The sequence below is a fragment of the Mytilus trossulus genome, chromosome 11, assembly GCF_036588685.1.
Source record: "Mytilus trossulus isolate FHL-02 chromosome 11, PNRI_Mtr1.1.1.hap1, whole genome shotgun sequence".
Taxonomy (NCBI): domain Eukaryota; kingdom Metazoa; phylum Mollusca; class Bivalvia; order Mytilida; family Mytilidae; genus Mytilus; species Mytilus trossulus.
The window spans coordinates 36,833,456-36,853,918 of record NC_086383.1 but is presented as its reverse complement, the minus strand read 5'-3'; the positions used below and the strand labels follow the sequence as shown (position 1 = coordinate 36,853,918).

Below are 20,463 nucleotides of genomic sequence, written 5' to 3'. Positions count from 1 at the left end.
ATATATCCAGGTCGTCTTTTTCTTTATTTAATCACATAATTTATAAGATCCGTTTTTTTTTAATTTGTAAACTGGTGCGTGCATTTATTATATACTTATTACTATTTTTGCAAAATTTATAAAGATGAGAGAATCATTATTACAATTGCAAGATATTATGAACACATATATATGCATGGAGATTTGGATGGAGAGTTGTCTCATTGGCACTCACACCACATCTTCCTATATCTATGATATCATTTGTTCAAGCTTTGTTTCCTTGTAAGCAAAACTAGGGTAGAGTATCTGCATTTTGTTCAGGTTAGTAAAGTATGTATTATGCAAGTTCTAATAAATAGGATACTCATCAAGTCATGACATAATTGGAAAACAAAACCTTGCAATGCTTTCTGAATTTTCAATACATACAATTTCCATCATGATACACGTGGATAAATATTGGGGCGAAAAAAGATGTAGATCTCTCATTAACATCCTTGCAATTAAACAGTATCACCAGAAAAACAGACTGACCCATTTTTATGTCATCCTCAAGATTGACCATAGAGTTTTTGTAAATTCTTTATTGCTCGTGTAGCCCTCACATACACTTGGCATGTTGAAGGTAAATCAATAAAAACACAATGGATGCTTCAACTCAATGCAGGAAGTGTTTGAATAATTAATGCTGTATTTGTAAAATACCAATGTAAAAAACTACAGCATCACCAAATTTTAGTTTAAGTATTTTTAACGCTAATTTACCGTTGACATATTTTTTTCCAAATAAATCCATATCTACAATTGAAACAGAATGATAAGTGTAAGTAACCGTTCAGCCATAAACAACTAGTAAGCAAATATGTCCATTATCAAGACCCTGGCAAAGCAGCACGTGATACAATGCATAATAGGATAAATAGGAAACCAGTACTTTAACAAAGTTTATTAAAGTAAGCTCAAAATGGGCCATACATGACAAAAGGTAAAACAGTTGAACTAGGAAAACCAAGAGTCTGATTTATGTACAAAAACAATTAACAAACTAGTTATGCCCCCGCACTTCATTCTGGAAGAACTGTATTGTGAAAAAGTTAATGTTTGTTTGAGAGATAAGTATGTATTGCAGACAAAAATGGTGTTACCGCGGAGTGTTATCTTTAAATGCACAAAGTTAATCTTGAGAACACTTAGGGGTATTGTTCACTGTAGGATAATTTATCCCGAATCAGCACATCTTTTGCAAGAATGACACAGTTCAACTATCTCCAAAAAGAGCGAAAATCAATAAAAATCAAAACCCTGAACACATTAACACATGAACATTTTCAATATATGTACAAACAGTCAGCAAAGTGACTACTTCCTACAGTTCAATCTGTACATGCTGTAGGAGAAGTTTTCCGGAATCGCTTTGAACCTATTTTGCCATAAATACTTCAAATAATTACAAAATTAACTACATGTACCTCATAAAAGAGCAAATTTAATAAAAACCCTGTTCTCATGAATACCTTTACTATATGTTATAACATCCAGAACAGTGAAAACTTCCTAGCATTCAAATTACAGGAAGAGTTATCCGGAAATGATTGCACCTCTTTTTGCATCTCAAAATAACAAATATCAACCATCTCTTAGAAAGCATAAATCAATAAAATTCAAACCCCTCTCCACAAGCACACAATTATCATATGTACAAACAGCAAGCAAAGTGAAAACATCTTAGCATTTATACTGTAGGATGAGTAATATGGAATATCCATATACCTATAATTGTGCAGACGGACGGACGGACAAGGCTGAAACAATAGACTCCCCCTACTTTTAGTTGCAGGAGCATATTAAATTCCAACGATAAGACATAAGACATTATCCAACTGAAACAATAACAAAAACATCGAGTTTTCGAAGCCTTGTGTGTACAGAATATTTACAAATGAAAGCAGACAAACAGCCCGGAAACTCAAATAATAATATAAAAGCCTGTAATACAGTGGATGTCTTTTGTTTATGCATTAAATATTTGTTATTCGTATTTTTTTTATATAAATAAGACCGGTAATTTCTCGTTTGAATTGTTTTACATTGTCATTCAGGGGCATTTAATAGCAGACTATTCAGTATGGGCTTTACACATTGTGGAAGGTCGTTCGGTGACCTATAGTCGTCATTTTGGTCCCTTGTGGAGAGTTGTCTCACTGGCAATCATGCCACATCTTCTTTTTTTATATTCACTATATGCTTCATATGGGTACCCCATGTTTTTGGTTGGGTTCGTGTTTATCAGTATTTAGTTGTCTATGTTGTGTCTGTGTCGTTTTATTTGTCTGTTTGTTATTTTAGCCATGGCGTTGTCAGTTCGATTTATAAATTTGACTGTTCCTCTTCTCTCTGTCGCCCCTCTTTCATGGAGAGTAAGATGTTGTTTTATTGTGAAATGACTTTTACCTACTGTTGAGATTTTTTGCTGAATATACCCTTTTCAAGTTGTATGTATGAAATACAGACAGAAAAATAATCCATTTTATTATCATAATCTAAAAAAGAATTAGTCAGTACAATGTTAAGGACAAGAATTGTATACCAAATTCAAAACTAAGCCAAATACATGTGAAACAGAGTACCCTTCCGCATCACATAAAACAACACCAGTAAGTATTTAGTTTTTAACCTGGTAATTTGAATATTATTCTGTTTTGCCAGTGAATTGTCGGTTACTTTTCACTTATGAATTAAGCTAATCCCTTTAGTATTACATCCTCTCCTTTCCATATTTGCCTGTTGTATTCTTTGTTTGATTTAGTTCATACAAATTGTTTTCGTACTGACAATCGTTCATTCTTTTTTAAAAAGATTTCAATATCTGAGTGATTGTTTTTTTTAGCAATCTCCACGGGTGTATCACCATTATTTTCCATGCATAAATTTATATCTGCTTTACTTTTGACCAATTTTGTAACAATTTTCAGATGACCATTTTGGCTAGCTTTGAATATGGCTGTTTTTCCGTCTGAGTCTTGTCTATTCAAATAAGCTTTGGCTTCAATAAGTTGACAAACAACATCAAAATGGCCGTTTTGTGAGGCAAGATAGAGAGGCGACGCGCCATCGTCTGTGCACTTGTTGATGCTGCATCCATGTTTCAATAGTTTCTTAACGATCTGCAAATTGCCATTTTGGCTAGCAACGACAAGAGGAGATGCCCCATTTTGATGACATTGATTTGGGTCTGCACCCGATTTTAGGAGTAGACATACATCTTCAAAATGACAATTTTGACAGGCCATAAAAAGTGGAGAAACCCCATCATCGGCGCATGAGTTAACATTGGCGTGATGTTCTATTAATGCTTTAGACATTTTGGTGCAACCGTTTTCACATGTCATAATGAGAGGTTGCTTTCCAATATTGACATCGGCATTTTTTTTCAACAATAGTTCCATGATATCAAAATGTCCTTCTATGCACTGGCATGCTGTGTACAATGGTGACATGTTTTTCTTATCTAGATGATTAAGTGACCCTGATGTGCTATCCTTATCCAACAAAACACGAACAATTTCTAAATGGTTTTGGTAGCAAGCTGCGTGTAAAGGAACTTGACCAAAACTATTTTGAATGTTGACGCTAGCCCCATGTTTTAACAAAGTTTCCACTATAGAAAGGTCCCCATTTTCACTTGCGACAAACAATGGTGACGACACTAAATCCGAGCGCAAATTACAATCGGCATCATATTGTAACAATATTGTAACGATTTTCTCATGTCCATTCTGACAAGCAAGGTATAAAGGCGAATAGCCTTTCATATTTTGGTCATCTTTGTTAACATTCGAGTGCGCAAGGAGTTCCCGTACAACGCTTGTATGTCCATTTTCACATGCTGCAGAGAGAGGTGAATCGCCAGATTTTTTCCTCAAAGAAACATCTGCTCCATAATATAAAAGTTTTTTCAAAAGTTGTAAATGACCATTTTCACAAGCAACGTACAACGGTGTTGTATTATTATGTCTTCGCATATTTATGTTTTGATATTCAGAGATTTTGCTTTTCATATGCGTAACAAATTTTCGATAGTTTTTATTTTTCACAGAAATATTTGAGTTTTCTAGTATCCAATCAGTAAGGCTAACATTACCAATGAAGCAACTTAGCAACAATGGATAGTCACTGCTTTGTGTGTCTTTATTTCTTGCAAGTACTTGTTTTTTGGACTCATCTAAGTTTTGTAAGTTTTCCTTTAGCTTGTAAACGAATGCTTCATTTTTCATATTTCTATTGCCAAAAACACTCGCAACTAGACCTCTGGACCAATCTTGTATCATACGTGTTAAGTAGACATCAATATTGTTGTCAGCTAACGTAATTGGGAGATTTGTGTGTACGTCTTTGTCGGAGGTATCGATCGACTTCAAAATGAATCGCTCTCGTATAAACTCTGTACTGCAATATTTGATGCACAAATCTGCATATTTCCCCCCAATAATTTGGGCAAGAAAATCAAATAATTTGTCGTGAATTGTTCTGTAAGTGCCATTTATGTTTGTTAAAAATGTGTGTTCTAGTGTTTTTAATTCATCTTTCAAATATTCAACTGAAGTACCTTTGTTTAATTTGCATGCATCCAATGTATCTTTAATTAGATCCTGCATATTGGTGTCTTTACTTTTCAATTTATTTTCATCGAATCTATTGTTGAATATCACGCAAAGGACCAGGCAACAATATTTTAGTCTACCTCGCTCATCTTCGATTAATAAACGCTCAAACTCGTTCCTGTAAAATTCAAATGGGTTATTGAAAAAATTATTGATATCGTTATAATTGCTTTTCTGATATAACTTGCATAACAAGGGGAAAAAGTCAAACTGATCAAAACGACCTTTTACCTCAACAGCTCGTGTTTTAAAGTACATATCAGCTAACTTTTGCCTTTCTTCTTGAGTAAGATTGATCCCCTCTGAATTCAGATTGCATTCGCATACATTAAAAAGTGATAAGGTTCTGAATTTGTCATCTTTAAACACTTGTAATCTACAAGTAGCAACTATCTTGCATTGATTTTGTTCAAGAAATGGTTGAATTTCTGCTAATATTGCCTCCCATTTATCAACCTGCTGCTCTTTGAGAGTATAATGACCGCAAATGTCATCAATAACAAAAAGAGTTTTAATCCCTTTTTGAGCAAAACTTCTTAAATCTTCTGGATTACTTGTGGGAATAATACGATATCCTTCATTCTGCAACAACAGAGCTACGTGTCTCATAGTAGCTGTCTTACCAACGCCTGAATTTCCGGAAACGATAACGCTGATATTATTCCTGATTCTTTTCAGTACCTCTTCTGCTGCTCTTGTTGAAACAAATGTTTTGTTTTCGGTTCTCCATTGCTCTATAAGGACAGTGTGTTGGTCTAAAAGATGATGTAATGAAACTATTATGCGTTATTTACCGTTTTTAACCAAATAAATTTCAATTTCTGTGTTAATCTAGCTTATTCAATACAACAAACTGTTTCCTTAATTTTTGTACTGAACTGAACAGCATTTTTCCTGCTATTCACTTTTTGACAGAAATGGACAGGACGCAAAAAACTATAACATGTATAAACTTTGTACATTGCTTACCTATATTATAGAAAGATAAAACAAGGTCACAACAAAGTTAGAAAATACAATCTTTAAAAGCAGCTTGTAGTAAAGTGCCTTTTAATCATTATCATATATTTTTATCATTAAAAAGAATGTTAGCTGAAAATTTCCAATATCATGTTTATGGTATGGAACCGCCAAATCGGCCAGGTCAGAAAAAAAGATCATGCTACCTGTATATGTACTACTCAACGTCGGGAATCAGTGCGTTATAAAATGCAATCAAAGGATAAGGTATAGTTGAGAAATAAAATGATACCACTTATTTGCACTTGAGACAAAATAGGAATTAATGCTTGAAGATGCGGGATTAAACGTTAAAATCAATGTAACTAAACATAAGTGTTCTTTCTGATACCGGACACAGGTTAAACGGTGGTATTTGATAACAACTGCTGTGTTTCCTACTTGGGACAGAATATGTTTAGGAAAATAGTGGTTTTTTTTGGCAAAAACTAATTTAAAGGACTAGTCCGAGATTACTCTGACATCCAACGGCTGTTTTGCCAGACAAGCTTGGGCCGTGGGACGTCAGAGCTCGTCCAATATAAAAAAAGTGGATATTTGCCTGTCAAAAATAGATGTGCTTGCTTTGTCGCTTCTGGTGCCGACTGACGGCCTTGGAATTATATAAACCGGGCATCAATCTGTTCATTTTTTATTTATCTTTTCATTTATGTAAGTCTTACCTAACTGCCAACCTTTTGTTTTCCATATTTTAACAGTTTTTACAGAGACCCATCGATTTCTGCATTTTCACTTTCACTTTCAAATGGACGTCAAGTTACGAGAGAGTTCGTGGCATCGAGACTCAAACATGCAATTTTTTAATATGTGTTCATCTCCTTTGTAGGAGATCGATGTTTAACATTTAGTAGCCAACAGGAGATCGGTATTAAGCATTTAGTTCCGACCACGAGAACAATCGGAAGCTCTCGAACTTTTAGATAACTTGCATAGTAAATGAACGAGGTGTTACATTATGGTCATTTGCATAAATCATCACTGTTTTCTCGTGGTCATATGATAATCTTTGAAAATGAAAGGCAAAATGCAGAACTCGATGGGTCTCTGTGAAAACTGTTCAAATATAATTAAATAAAGGTTGGCAGGTAGGTGAAACTTACATAAATGAAAAGATAAATAAATGAAGAGATTGATGCCCGGTTTGTATTATTTCAAGTCCGTCAGTCGGCACCAGAAGCGACGAAGCAGCGCATCTATTTTGGACGGGCAAATATCCACTTTTTGATATGGGACGAGCTCTGACGTCCCACGGCCCAAGCTTGTCTAGCAAAATAGCCGTTGACGTCAGAGTAATCTCGGAATACTAAAGGACATGTACTATACCCTGCAAAAACAGCATCCGATTTAACATCAATAGCTAGACGCGCATACCCAGTTTCATGAGGCAAATTGTTAAGCAAATTTCTGCGTGAATATATAGTGATATAATAATTGTTTTATAACACTCATGATCATACGCGTGTTCAAGTTAAATGCTAATGCTTTTATATCGAAATATATTTCTGGGCCACATACAACATGTTCAAATGGTCTGGTGTTGGTGTATACATCGATTATCAAATACAGATTGTACAGTCCCTTAATGTTGATACTTTATTACGATATGATACATTGCTTATTGTTGCCTATGGATTTTTGTTGTTATTCTGATTATTTAGTAAGTTAAAAATTGTTTTTTTTTTAAACTTCATTCAACCTAGTGGACAAATACTTCCTAAAGTTATTTTGAAAAGATTCCAGTTATTTATTGAAAGTTCTTTATTGTGTTGTGAATGGGCTGTATTCCGTAGAACAAATGTCAAGTTCCTTTTTATGTTTGGTCTATAAAGAAAAATAAAGGAGTTTTCACAAGTTAACACAAAAAAACTTTGTTTTCTTAATAGTTGTAGTTAATTTGCAAATTATCTGTACTGAATGTTCTTGCATTTATTTGTACTGTATTTCTGTCATGTAATAGTGTCATTTGAGTGTTAAATATTCAACATTGCCATAAAAGTACGAGATTTGGCTAATCACAAGACTATGTCCAACCCACCATTTTTTTTCTTAAAATGTACTCTACCAAATCAGGAAATGGCCATTTTTATATTATAGTTCGTTTCTGTTTGTGCTACATTTCAGTGTTGTGTTTCTGTTGTGTCGTAGTTCTCCTTTTATATTTGTTGTGTTTCCCTCAGATCTGGTGTGTAACCCAGATTTGTTTTTTTTTCTCAATCGATTGATGAATTTTGATCAGCGGTATACTACTGTTGCCTTTATTTATAACTAAACTATATACAATGTATGTTCTTATATATAGTTTTATCATAGAATACCTTGTATGTTCTTTGGAATTATATTTTCAGTCTCCACACATTGTTGTATTCCTACAAATCAAACGAACAATTCTTTAGACAAACATTGAATAAACAATTAGAACATTTCGATTGTCATTTCTACCATATAACCATCGTTTGGAATAATGAATAATGCAGTATAAAATATAACTGCACACATTCCTCAATTTATCAAAAGCTTAGGACATGTTAATATCCATGCACATTAAATAGACTACTGCGGAGCCTCCAATGAGAAGCTTGATGAGTGCATTAATAACTAAACTATTCATTTACATATAATTGGAAATCTCAATGGACCAATTGACTAAAGAGGTTAATGCCTTAGTACTTACGTAAACAGGACACCAATTATTCCATTTCTGTTCAAGTAGTTAAGGGCTTATGGCTATAATCAATGTTAGATTTTTTGAAATTGACTCAGATGAAGATTTTCTCACACTCTTATGTGATGTATGATAATCGATACTAACCTGCTTAGTAAGAAAGGGTCATAAGATAAAATTTACTCATACAAGGTCCTACTTTCATTTTTCTGTTTAATTGTTGAAAGCTAATGGCGAGATTTAATAGCATTCATCAATTAGCTATACATATTTATTGTTCTATTTTCTTCTGTTTTGTAGAAACAAAGGTAATTTGATATTTTTAAAAGTTAATTAGCAGTATAATATTTATTTTTAGACGTTAGACGATTAAAATTATTTTAAAATAAGTTTATTTGTAAAAAAAATAACCAATTTATCGAGTGTTGCTCATATACTAAGATTAGCTAATAAAAGTTAATACGTTTAAAATCTTGTCCTGGAGAATGGTGACTTAAAAAGAATGTCAACCAGTGTTTAAAGTCAGATCAAGTACAAATCTGTGATTTAAATAGATTTATTAAGTTAAAAATAAATGTCAAAAGCATCACATAGGTGACAGTAACACCACCCACAATGATTAATGTATATGCCTCAGGCATATTTTGTGTTCTAAGTTAGGACCAATGAAAGATATTGTACTGATCGATTTTTTTTATTGAATTTAAAATACACTACTTCATATACAGCAAAGTTGTTAATGCCCTACTATATATTTTTCTAGTCATGTTATGCATTAAAAATATTTAAGAGGTATTATGCATGTTATGGTTGAATTAAAAAAATGAAAGACTGTTAAATAATGGCACTGCTAGATAAGAAAACCTTATAAGTTATACTTTAATTTAATTTGAAAGTATGGTTAAATGTGTTCTTCACAACTCACATGAACTAAACCTATCAAATAGGCGACCACAACGCCTTTCCCCTAGGTTTTACATAAGATACAGTATCAAAGGTGACTTAAAATTGTTAAGCAAACGCTTCTTTAAGACTTGGTTTGTCAAAATCAGTTCACCTGTTCGTTGGCAAACTTACTTAATATAATTTAAACTTAAAGTAATTTTAAAATATACAATGCATAAGTAACATAATTTTTCCTAAATTTAAACATTTTCAATTGATGCTTTGCTTGTTGTATTTCAGATTCATGATTATAGTATACATTATTAGCTTTTTTACGTTTAAAGTTTCTCAATTTAACAGTTATAAGACACGTTAAATATGTTAAATAAAGTACATTATTACCTCTTGTATTTTCGTTCTTTTCCTTTGCAGCTTTTCTTCCTTTAAAATAAATATTGCAAAGTATTTCCCATTACCATAACGAATTTCGATTGTTTTCTAAATACATGCAAAAAACATTAATGCGAAGGAAAATTATAGTTGTATATTAATTTGGTGCCTGTGCTTGTTTTTTATGCGTGTTAGTGTTTAATGTCGTTTTGATATACAGTTGCTGGTTTTTCTCCCTAGTTCAATCGATATTTTATCATTTCTAAAAAAAAAAATGCACATGATAGGTACAAAGAAAAACAAGTTGTGCATATTTGAGAAAACATATAGAGCAGCGTTTTTTTTATTCCCATTGTTCTTTTACAATGACAGGTAGGATACCAAATGCATTCGAGGTATTTAAGTACATCACCCTAAAAGTATGTAAAACATAAAATACTTAATTACCTACCAACTTGAAGTAAAATTTTGTCCTCATTTGTAACCTCTGTGCGCTCTATTCGTCTTGCAAGTTCTTCATAACTGGTATCCTCTTTTAAAACCGAAAGAAAACATGTGAAAGCATCAGCGTCCTTGCGCATCAGCTTAGTTAAAAGTAGCCTATTTCTTTGCTCTTTTGTAAACTGAGCACAAATTTCAGCATAGTCTTCTTGGCACAGTATTTCTGCACTAATGAGATCGTCTCCTATGGATTCAGCAGTAGCTAGTTGATGAACCAATATTTTGAAATTCTTTTGTAGCTGGATTGTATGATTGTTTATATCCATCGCTGAAATTACCCCAATTTATTTTTGAGTAGAATGTTGCAGTTCAGAATAATAAAAACAACAAGAAAATGGTATAGTATAGTAAGCAAGATAACTTAACACATCAACTTGACAGAACAATATATATTGTGTTAGCACCATTGATTACCGTTATATCTTCAACAGTGATCGAAGTCCATAACGCATTGCAAGCTTTAACAAGCCCCTAAATGATAAAATAAAATTTCATTTGTCTTATATAGATATAGGAAGATGTGGTGTGAGTGCCAATGAGACAACTCTCCATCCAAGTAACAATTTAAAAAGTAAACCATTATAGGTTAAAGTACGGCCTCAACACGGAGCCTTGGCTCACACCGAACAACAAGCTATAAAGGGCCCCAAAATTACTAGTGTAAAACTATTCAAACGGGAAAACCAACGGTTATATCTATATAAACAAAACAAGAAACACGTATATATTACATAAACAAACGACAACTACTGTACATCAGATTATCCAGGAAAATTTAACGGACACTTTTTTTAACATTAACATTATTGCAGTTACCTCCAGATTCAAAACAGGAACATTTAACCAAAAAAAATATCGTAAAAGTTACCGGAAGATTTGAAAGATTTATATATCTTACTTGATACTGAAGGAAGACGAATACCGCCATGACAATCGTAGTTGCTCAATTTAGATACAAGAGCCATCTTACTTTGCTCAAAATTTATAAGTTCCTCTGTAAAAGTTTCAAATGTACTGTATGGTCTGGCCATCAGAATGCGTAGGATCATCCTGTTCCGTTCTGACATACTTGGTTGTTTCATTATCTCTTCTCTGTCTTCAATAGTTAGGATGCACTTAGAAATCAGACCATCCAGAACAGTTGTGTCAAGCGTGACATTGTGTATAAACTCGTTATCTACAGAATGTTAATGAATATCTGAGCTAACTGATAATCTGCTCACAAAGGAGAATTTACACTGAACACTTTTGTGGCAATAAAATAGGTAGACAAAACATTCGAAATTTCAATTCGGTAATTGAAATATAGACAAATGTACATACAATCATCACATTATAAGATAGATAAAAAAACAGGCTTGTGGATAGTTGTCTTATTGGCAATCATACCACATCTTCTTTTTTATATTGTTTGATAACTACCTTTTGTGCATACAACCCGAGAAAAAAAAACGAAAAAGAGAATTACCACAACAAAAACAAATATACACAACTAAATCAAAACAAAACAACATACAAAAAGTAAACTAATGCAATATAATGTACCGTTACTTTTTTTTGATAAAAAAAAAAGCTTAAGGGCATTTTTGTGCAATCAGATGAAATATTTTACAATATCAAAGGCAAATAACGCCTACCAAACTATAATAAATCTGCTCTGTCAAAATACTATAATCAAAACTAGTGGGTTGTAATTGCATATTTCTTGCATGGATAACAAGTAAATGTTAGATGATTGAATAACATGACCATAGGCGAACTCTATTCTGTACAAGAAGAATTGAAGTTAAATAATTCCAAAATATGATAATCCTTTTGGTTTTGTTTCCCATAAAATAAACAAGGCCTAATAAAGCCACAAATATCACTTTACTTAAAAGAAAAGGGACCTTTGTATATATATTGATTCAAGGAGGGATAACAAATCAGGTTGAAGAAACTTTTTTTTACAAGTATAACAGAAAAAAATCATAGTACTGTATTGAAAAATGACTCCCTTTACTACGAGTTCACATCACGTATGTTGCATTCTCTGTTTATCTGATCTAATTGAAATTAAGTGCATACCAAGAACTGTTATCTTCCTTGTTTCAGTTTTTCTAAAATTATCAAATGAACAAATTGTTAACACGTGATGAAAAATATTTACTCTTTTTGTCAAATAGCTTTCGAATTAATGAAATAGCTTACCAAGAACTGTTATCTTCCTTGTTTAAGTTTTTCCTAAAATGATCGAATAAACTAATCTCACACCCTGCATACAAATATCTCCCATGTTTGTCAAATTGATTACAATTGCAGAAATTGCTTTCCCTTAAAATGATTGACTTATCTTGGCAGGTTCTTTCCTTATATAAGAAGGCAGTTGGTATGGCGGTAATACGAGGCAAATGCTGTTCTGCTTTCAGCTTCATAACTTACGTCTAGAAATTGACAATGAGGGTCGGTTGAAAACAAAACTTTACGACAAAAGAGATGATTTCAGCTTTCCAATTGTGAACTTTCCATTTCTAAGTGGCAACATTCCAGCAGCACCTGCATACGGGGTACATATCTCCAAATTGATACGATATTCCCGTGCTTGCATTTCCTATCATGATTTTCTTGATAGAGGGTTACTACTTACAAGGAAGCTATTAAACCAAGAGTTCCAAATAGTGAAGTTGAAATCATCCCTTTGTAAATTTTACGGACGCCATCACGAGTTGGTTGACCGTTATGGAATAACCGTTTCACAAATGATATCGGATATGTTCCTTACGTCGTAACTACAATCCCCTTCCCTTTCATGAATTTGACCTACCGAATTATACTATTTACCGGATTTGTAATCACATAAGCAACACGAGTGGTGTCGCATGAGAAGCAGGATCTGTTTACCCTTCCGGAGCACCTGAGATCACCCCTAATTTTTGGTGGGGTTCGTGTTGTTTATTCTTTAGTTTTCCATGTTGTGTAATGTGTACTATTGTTTTTCTGATTGTCTTTTTCATTTTTAGCCATGGCGTTGTCAGTTTGTTTTAGATTTATGAGTTTGACTGTCCCTTCAAAATCTTTCGTCCATCCTTGTAATCATTTGTTGTGTATCTATTTTTTTTTTTTTAAATCGAACCTAGATTTAAACTTTGAAAAGTCCCTATTTTGTTCGAATCATTTGTAACCAAAAGAGTTGCCGTCTTGCATTCTAGAGATGCAGTGATCTATATTATTTTGAGGGATGTACCCGATCATGTTTGCGGAATTGAAATATGGTTACTTTGGTCATCTTCTGATCGGCAATTAAGCCCTTCAATTGGCTGTGCTGGATGTAAAGGTACACAGCCGCGACTGGATCGAAAAGGCACATTTAATCATATGCTCTCTGCACGAATCCTTGCACGCACTTACTGGTAGGTCATTAGGTGGAAAATGTCGATCTCAATCAAATATATAGTTATTTCCAAGTGGCAGTCTACGGAAGCATATTAGCGCTACACATTTTTATTTTTTTATTTTTCTTCCTTTCTCTGAATTATTACGCAAACATTTGCGATATAACGCAAAGATAGGAAGAAAAATAAAAATAAACAAGAATGTGTTCAAAGTACACGGATGCCCCACTCGCACTATCATTTTCTATGTTCAGTGGACCGTGAAATTGGGGTCAAAATTATAATTTGGAATTATAATTAGAAAGATCATATCATAGGGATCATGTGTACTAAGTTTCAAGTTGATGTAACTTTAACTTCATCAAAAACTACCTTGACCAAAAACTTTAACCTGAAGCGAACGGACGCATAGACGGGAGAACGAACAAACGAACGAACGAGCGGAGGCACAGACCAGAAAACATAATGCCCCTCTACTATCGTAGGTGGGACATAAAAATGTGTGGCGCGTTCCGTAGCAGTCATATTAGCGATCTTTATTATGGACAGCCTATAATACCGGACCTTTTTATTATAATCATTTTTAATTTATTTTTGTTTAAAAAAACATGCATATAATATGTACCTTTTAGAATGTATCTATCGATCAAATTCGGATAACGGAATATTATTTTCTTTTAACTATTTATTGCAGAAGATTTTATGAGTAGTTATGATATTTAGTGTTAGTCATTTTGTTAGGTCAAACACTGAGTGTATTGAAAAACGATATAACTCTAAAGAGAGTTTTGTTATGCATATCATGAAGATATTAGTGTATTATGCAAACGCTACGAATACATATTTTTTTTTACTAATTTCACATAATGAATTTCATATTGACAAATCTTTAATTACGATCTATTAGTGTTGACTCACTAGTACTCTAGGAAGATTTTGTAACATTTGATCGATTTAGACCTTAATTTGCAAGAATCACACAAGTTTTCCAGTCGAAAATTGGTGGTTCGATCAGTACGTTTCAGTTTCCATAAGATCAACGTAAAAAAAATCATTTACCCAAATATTGTACAGGTTGTTTTATGAAGTAGTACTATTGATAAATAAGATTAAGATTATATTTACACTTATGATTCCGCTTTTTGTCTTTCTTATTTTATGTATGTAACTTGTTTATTTAAAAGGACAACTAAAACAAAAAATAATGATGACAGACCAACAAAACAAGGTAAAAAATTTAAATCCTCGTCATATACTATGCATATACATTTGTACTATAATTAATCCAGTGTTACTTACTCTTGTAGTTCAAGCAGCTCGGTGGTCTCTGAGCCAGTTTCGTTTTCCATATGAATCGTCACTATCACTTCTTCCTTTCGTGACCCCATACTTTACGTTTATACTTTGTTCTATACACAGAAAAAGTACAAAGATAGACAAAAACTAGTTAGTTATATTGTTGTTGGGATTTGTTCTTTTTCACATTGATAGTTAAAAAAAAAAGAAACAAAATACGAAGTTGCAAGACGAGTTTGTCTACCTTATACATGTAATGAGTAAAGATGATTTTTGAATAATAAATACTGCCATGAATTATTCTCTCCTCATTCTGGTAATTAGATGCAGTTCTTATTTCTATCATTCCAGTCATTCTAAAGGGAAAAAAGTAAGGTTTATATCCGAATCTTGTTCCCAATATTTATAGACTTACCTATCCCTCATCAATGAATGAAAAATATGGAAACCGAATTATTTGAACAACATCTATTATTACATTAAATGACACCAGTGATACAGTTCTTTCAGTCATTTTTTGTTCCATTTTTAGACTGTAGTTTACAGCTTTAGAGAAATTGACATATTTCATATTTCAGTTATATGTTAACTTGTTTAAATATTTAATAATTTCATGTGCTAAAAGTTCCTTGTTTGAACGTTCTTTGGCATATCAGAACTACTAAATTTCTGTTCACATTTAATACCTCATATACCAAAAATGAACCTTTATTGACCTCTTATCATGTTTTTATTTTTGTTACAAAAAGAAAAATTGGTGGGACTTGACGTAACTGCTAAATTGGTATCTTCATCTATAATTGTTATCCATTATTCGTAACAGTAAAACAAGTCATGATGACACGCACTTACTTATTTTGGAACAATGATTTCAAATGCAACAAAACAATTGTTTCAATAACTCATTTTGTAGCATAAACCGCTTATTAGTTTACTTTTTTTTTTAATCGCAAGCTTGATTTTAGTTATAATCATTATATGTTTATACCCTTAATGCATATGCGGCATGGAGGATGAATCTTTCACAGTTAAAAATCTATATTATATAATTAGTAATCGATTTATTTCCTATTGAACAATTTTCAAAGATCGAAGATTAAATCATTGTGAAGGAGTTCCCTATTTTGTTTCTTAAACGGATATTCTTGGTAATATCCTAAATATACTATACCTTGCAAATGTTTAACACAGACAAGAAAGAAGATAATTAATATACATCGGAAGAAATGGATATTTATTTGTGTTGTTGAGTATACATTCCTCTCGAATTAATACGATTTTCTTTAATTTCTAGACAGCAAACGTATTCGGCATTAGCTATTTTACGTGCCATGCATAATTTATCATCGGATGTTACTTGTGTTTTACTCGTTGATAACTAATAAAAACTAATAAAAACATTGTTGAGCCATTGGTGTGATATATAAATTCAAAAGTTAAGAAAAGTAATCGAACTTACCAAAACATTACACCCTTTCTTATCAATCAAATAAACAAGATATACATAAGTGTTTAAAATTTCACACCACACTTATATCAAAGTTTAGTCGTATTATTATGAAGTGATTTTGAATTGTTATCATACATCAGATAGACCTCTTTCCTTCCGATATAAAATCTTTGTTTTAAATGATTGAAATTGATAATATGTAAACTGAGGTTTTATTTTTGTCATTCAGTAAAATAATAAATATAAAAAGACAAAAGACAAAACAAACATTTATGAACAATTTATGTGCATCTGTTGTAGTAATGTGCAACGACATCAGCAGTTGGTCCAAGGACACAGTTATCGTCCTTTGGTTTTCGTTGTCTACGAATATAGTAACTAGTGTAAACAGTGTATAACTTGCATGTTTTATTTGATACACTTTCCCGAGTTATTTCTTGATATTAAATGCATGAAATATTAAGTAGGGGGATGTATTTACATGTTTAAAGAATTTGGGTGCTGAATCTTTTTGTTAAGTAGTGATTTGGTCCAGTTCCAAAAGGTCAAATTTTATCACGTCTGAAGCTGTCAAACTGAATTTTACACCCTCTTTACACAGAATTGTCAATATTTTGAGTAAGAGCTGGTAGAAGTTTCTATAATTTTGATATTATTTGTCTCACTGGTAGTACACTACACTGTAAAAATCTAAGCTCCCGCTCTGATTGTACAACGACCTTCGTGATCTTACCACGACCTCACTGTAATCTCGCTACGCCTTTACTACGACCTGATTTCGCAATGACCGCAGCACGATTGTTTTAAACATGTTCATTATGATCTTAAAGACATTATCACATCCGTACTACGACCTTACTGCGATCTACACGATCACTAAACATTTGGTTTAGAGATCCTTGAACTATCGTGGACTAGTGTGAATGCGATATAATAGCTTAAAAAGTATTTCATTCATTTACTTCTCAATTGCTTTTGTTTCGTTTGCAATCACAATGAAAACGATAACATTGTTTATCGAAAAAAACAGGGAGAGAAAATCCAACAGACCAACCACACTCAAGTTCTAGTCTTGTAGATATACGTAAAATAACTTGTAGGTCTATCGTTTATAACCGAATCCTTTCAACAGCAAGATAATGACAACTGAACAGAAACAGTACTTACCCATTTGAAGATATTGAAACCTACAATAATGGTTTTGAGTTCATCTTGAATAAACACAGCAGTAGTATACAGCGTTTCGAAATTCATCAATCGATTAAGAAAAAAAGCAAAAGCAAATTCGGGTTACAAACAAAAATTGAAGAAAACACATCAATTTTAAGAGGAGAACTACGACACATTATTTATCTTACCTCCTATACATTTCTAGGAATATGATTGGTTAAAAGCGACATAATGTTGACCGTGTATATTCCATATTAGGTTAGTAGGGAGGCGGGGCTTATTTCAATACACGGTTAGTAGTGGACTTACAACTTGTTTGATTATTAAATTATTGAAAGATTTGTTTAATATCAGTTTATCAAGGTTGTTGAAAATAGATATTTATCGTTTACATTAGTTTTTTTAAGTGCAGACCAATTGAAGAAGGTTCTTAAAATTGAACATTTGAACACTTTTTATACAGAAATGTGTTATTACAGCAAATAAGACAACTTTAGTCAAAATTTAACAAAATGTTTGATAACAGCGATATTAGAAATCGAAAAAATCATAATGTGTTTATCTCTAAAAGCAAAGTGTGTTAAAAACAAATCTGATGTAATGTCCTCCAAATTAACAAAAGTGGAAAAATTGAAGATCTACGACTGATAGGATTGTTTTAATTTAAAGACAAATCACTTAACTCCTTCAACTTTTTTTTTTTAATTTTTAATTTAGTTTTGAACTGGAAAATCCCATGAATTGTATGCATACTTATCATGAAGGGTTTATTTCCTTAACAAAGTTTCTATATATATTATATAATATGTTAATATCGTTATCAAGCTATGTAAGTGTACTAAAAGTATTGACAAACAAAAATGATCTTTCTTAATTCAGTTGTTTTCTAAAATAAATAACTAAGAAAAGCTTTTACCCTCACGGCTGTATATACAAATATGTCTTTGTTGTTTTATAAAATTAGATTTTCGTTCAATCAATCAATAAACAATAGAATTGTATCTGAAGCTTATGGTTGTTAGACAGTGATACATGGTTATCTTTGTCGTAAGTAAATATCAAGAAACTAAGGTTTCAATCTCTCCATCAAATTTGACCTTGGATGACTTTAAGTATTCTTCGTATTTCAATTTTGACATTACAGTGTTATTGCCATTTACTTAATTAAACTTTAGTTTAGATATAGCATTTCTGCACTGACTTGTCGTAAATCAAGCATCAATCAATTAATCAATCTGAGACACATCATTGGTTTTAATTCGTGAACTGTCAGCTCAACTGACAACATAGTATGGATTGTTATTTAGGCATTTTTTTTTATTAGAAATCAGTCGATTCTAGTGTAAAAAAAACATGAAGATTTTCAATTTTTAATAAAGCAGCATTCTGATAATATTCATTATTAATAGTCAAAAGACGTATTCTATCAATAACACACAAGGTGAGTTGTTAGTCCATATTTCACAAGAAGGCCTTCAAAAGCCCAGTAGTCAGCACTGTTTGTGCTGACTTGACTGGTCATTGATATGGTTTTATTTATAAATTTACTGTTTACAATTTTTGAATTTTTTTAAATACTTAAATACTTTTTTACCTCATGCATAGATTATCTTCGCTGTATATGGCAAAACGTTTAGGAATTCTGGTCCTCAATGCTCTTCAACTTATTACTTTGTTTGGCCTCTTTAACTTTTTTGGACTTGAGCGTCACTGATAAGTCTTTTGTAGACGGAGCGCGCGTCTGGCGTATACTTAATGTAGTCCTGGTATCTATGATGAGTTTATTTACAAAGGAAGTTAAACAAAACTTTAAGGGAGTTCGCTTCTTAGTTTCAAAATAATTAACTTTTCAAAACACTAGTTTTTATTGATAGGGGTTTAAAATTGAACAAAAAAGCCATTATATATAAGTCAATGTGCTTGTATTCGATATATTAGGCATTGAAATTGTGACTTTTCATAGTTCATAGAAAAAAAACTTTAAAAAAATAAAAAAAATTGAGACTTTAACTGATGGCTTATCATTATACACAATACATATAACAGATTTATAAAAAGAAATAAATGGGGATCAATTGGCAAATTTGTTTAAGGCTTTCAAATGCATAAAACCAGAGGAGTCCAAAAATCTGACAAAAATTCCTTAACATGACAAACGAACTTCCTTCATAGTACTAATATGAGGCAGGCATATCCCTGGAAAGGGGACGAAGTCTGTATGATTTTTTTTTAATTCAAACATATCTGAATTTGAAAACGGAAATATCGTTACGTTTCCGATTTTCAATTGGTTCTGTTGTTAGAGATTTTAGTTGTGACGTTATTTAAGTTAGGACGTCATATGCAATGTAAACAAAGAAAGGGTATCACTAGGTAACGTTTTTTTCATATCAAGGAATTATTAAAAAGGAAATTGATAGTTCGTTCCTTTCTATTTTATACTAGACTGATAAATATATATTTTACTCAAAGTTTCATATAAACGAGACCGGAAAATAGAAGTACATTGTAGATTTCTGCGCAGATGCGGGAATTCAAAACCTGACATAAAAAAATGAACGATTTTAAGTTCATTAGTACAATGAAAATTTCCTCCGTCCGAAGCTCTTTTCTGAATTTAACTTCAGGAACGCTCAAAGACAAACATTTTAAATCCGAAGATGTATAAGTACCGAAACCGTTGAAGAATAACTAGAATAGATAGCAAACTCATCTAAAGCTAACTTTGCCTAAGGGAGTTGAAACCTTAGTTTCTAAATAATTTCAAAGTTTATAAACGCACTCGGTCAATGAGAATTAATTATTTTTCAAACACGACCACAAAATGATTTAAAAACAAAATATATCAAATAATTTGTTTTAAAACTTCACAAACGGTTTTAGGTAAAAAAAATCATTTACATGTTTTCAAAGACAACTTTTAACTGGTTTGTTTTGGTACATTTTGTTCAGTACCAACTTTTTTCCTCATCACAGTGTATTTTGCTTGGATCAAATTGAATATGACATCAAATTGCTTTACATCGTTTGTTTTATTTGCTATAACTTTTAAACATTAAAAAACATGAAAAGGCG

The 20,463-nt window shown here is 32.2% G+C and overlaps 1 protein-coding gene across 3 annotated transcripts; it reads right to left on the bottom strand.

Annotated features, from left to right (window-relative positions):
* Nucleotides 1-2,494: 2,494 nt before the first annotated feature.
* Nucleotides 2,495-16,346, bottom strand: LOC134691048 (uncharacterized). Of its 3 annotated transcripts, none has more exons than XM_063551244.1 (8): nt 16,228-16,346; nt 14,772-14,881; nt 12,169-12,200; nt 11,000-11,278; nt 10,052-10,369; nt 9,613-9,651; nt 7,979-8,029; nt 2,495-5,398 (listed from the first exon to the last, which is right to left on the bottom strand). In XM_063551244.1, the coding sequence occupies exons 2-8, from the start codon at nt 14,858-14,860 to the stop codon at nt 2,790-2,792; spliced, it is 3,417 nt and encodes a 1,138-aa protein (XP_063407314.1). In that variant the 5' UTR covers nt 14,861-14,881; nt 16,228-16,346; the 3' UTR covers nt 2,495-2,789. The 3 variants fall into 3 exon arrangements, with proteins under 3 accessions (XP_063407314.1, XP_063407315.1, XP_063407316.1); XM_063551246.1 differs by having other exon boundaries at nt 4,599-4,761; nt 16,228-16,272; XM_063551245.1 differs by lacking the exons at nt 12,169-12,200; nt 16,228-16,346 and adding an exon at nt 12,292-12,324 and having other exon boundaries at nt 14,772-14,887.
* Between the last annotated feature and the right edge of the window lie 4,117 nt (nt 16,347-20,463).

Bases quoted from the DNA above. Each gene is read 5' to 3' on its own strand.
- LOC134691048 (XM_063551244.1), bottom strand. From the start codon at position 14,860: ATGGGGTCACGAAAGGAAGAAGTGATAGTGACGATTCATATGGAAAAC. The intron at 12,201-14,771 runs GTAAGTAACACT...TGATAATTTTAG, and splicing joins GAGCTGCTTGAACTACAAGA to AAAAACTGAAACAAGGAAGA. The intron at 10,370-10,999 runs GTAAGATATATA...GGGTAATTTCAG, and splicing joins TCGTCTTCCTTCAGTATCAA to CGATGGATATAAACAATCAT.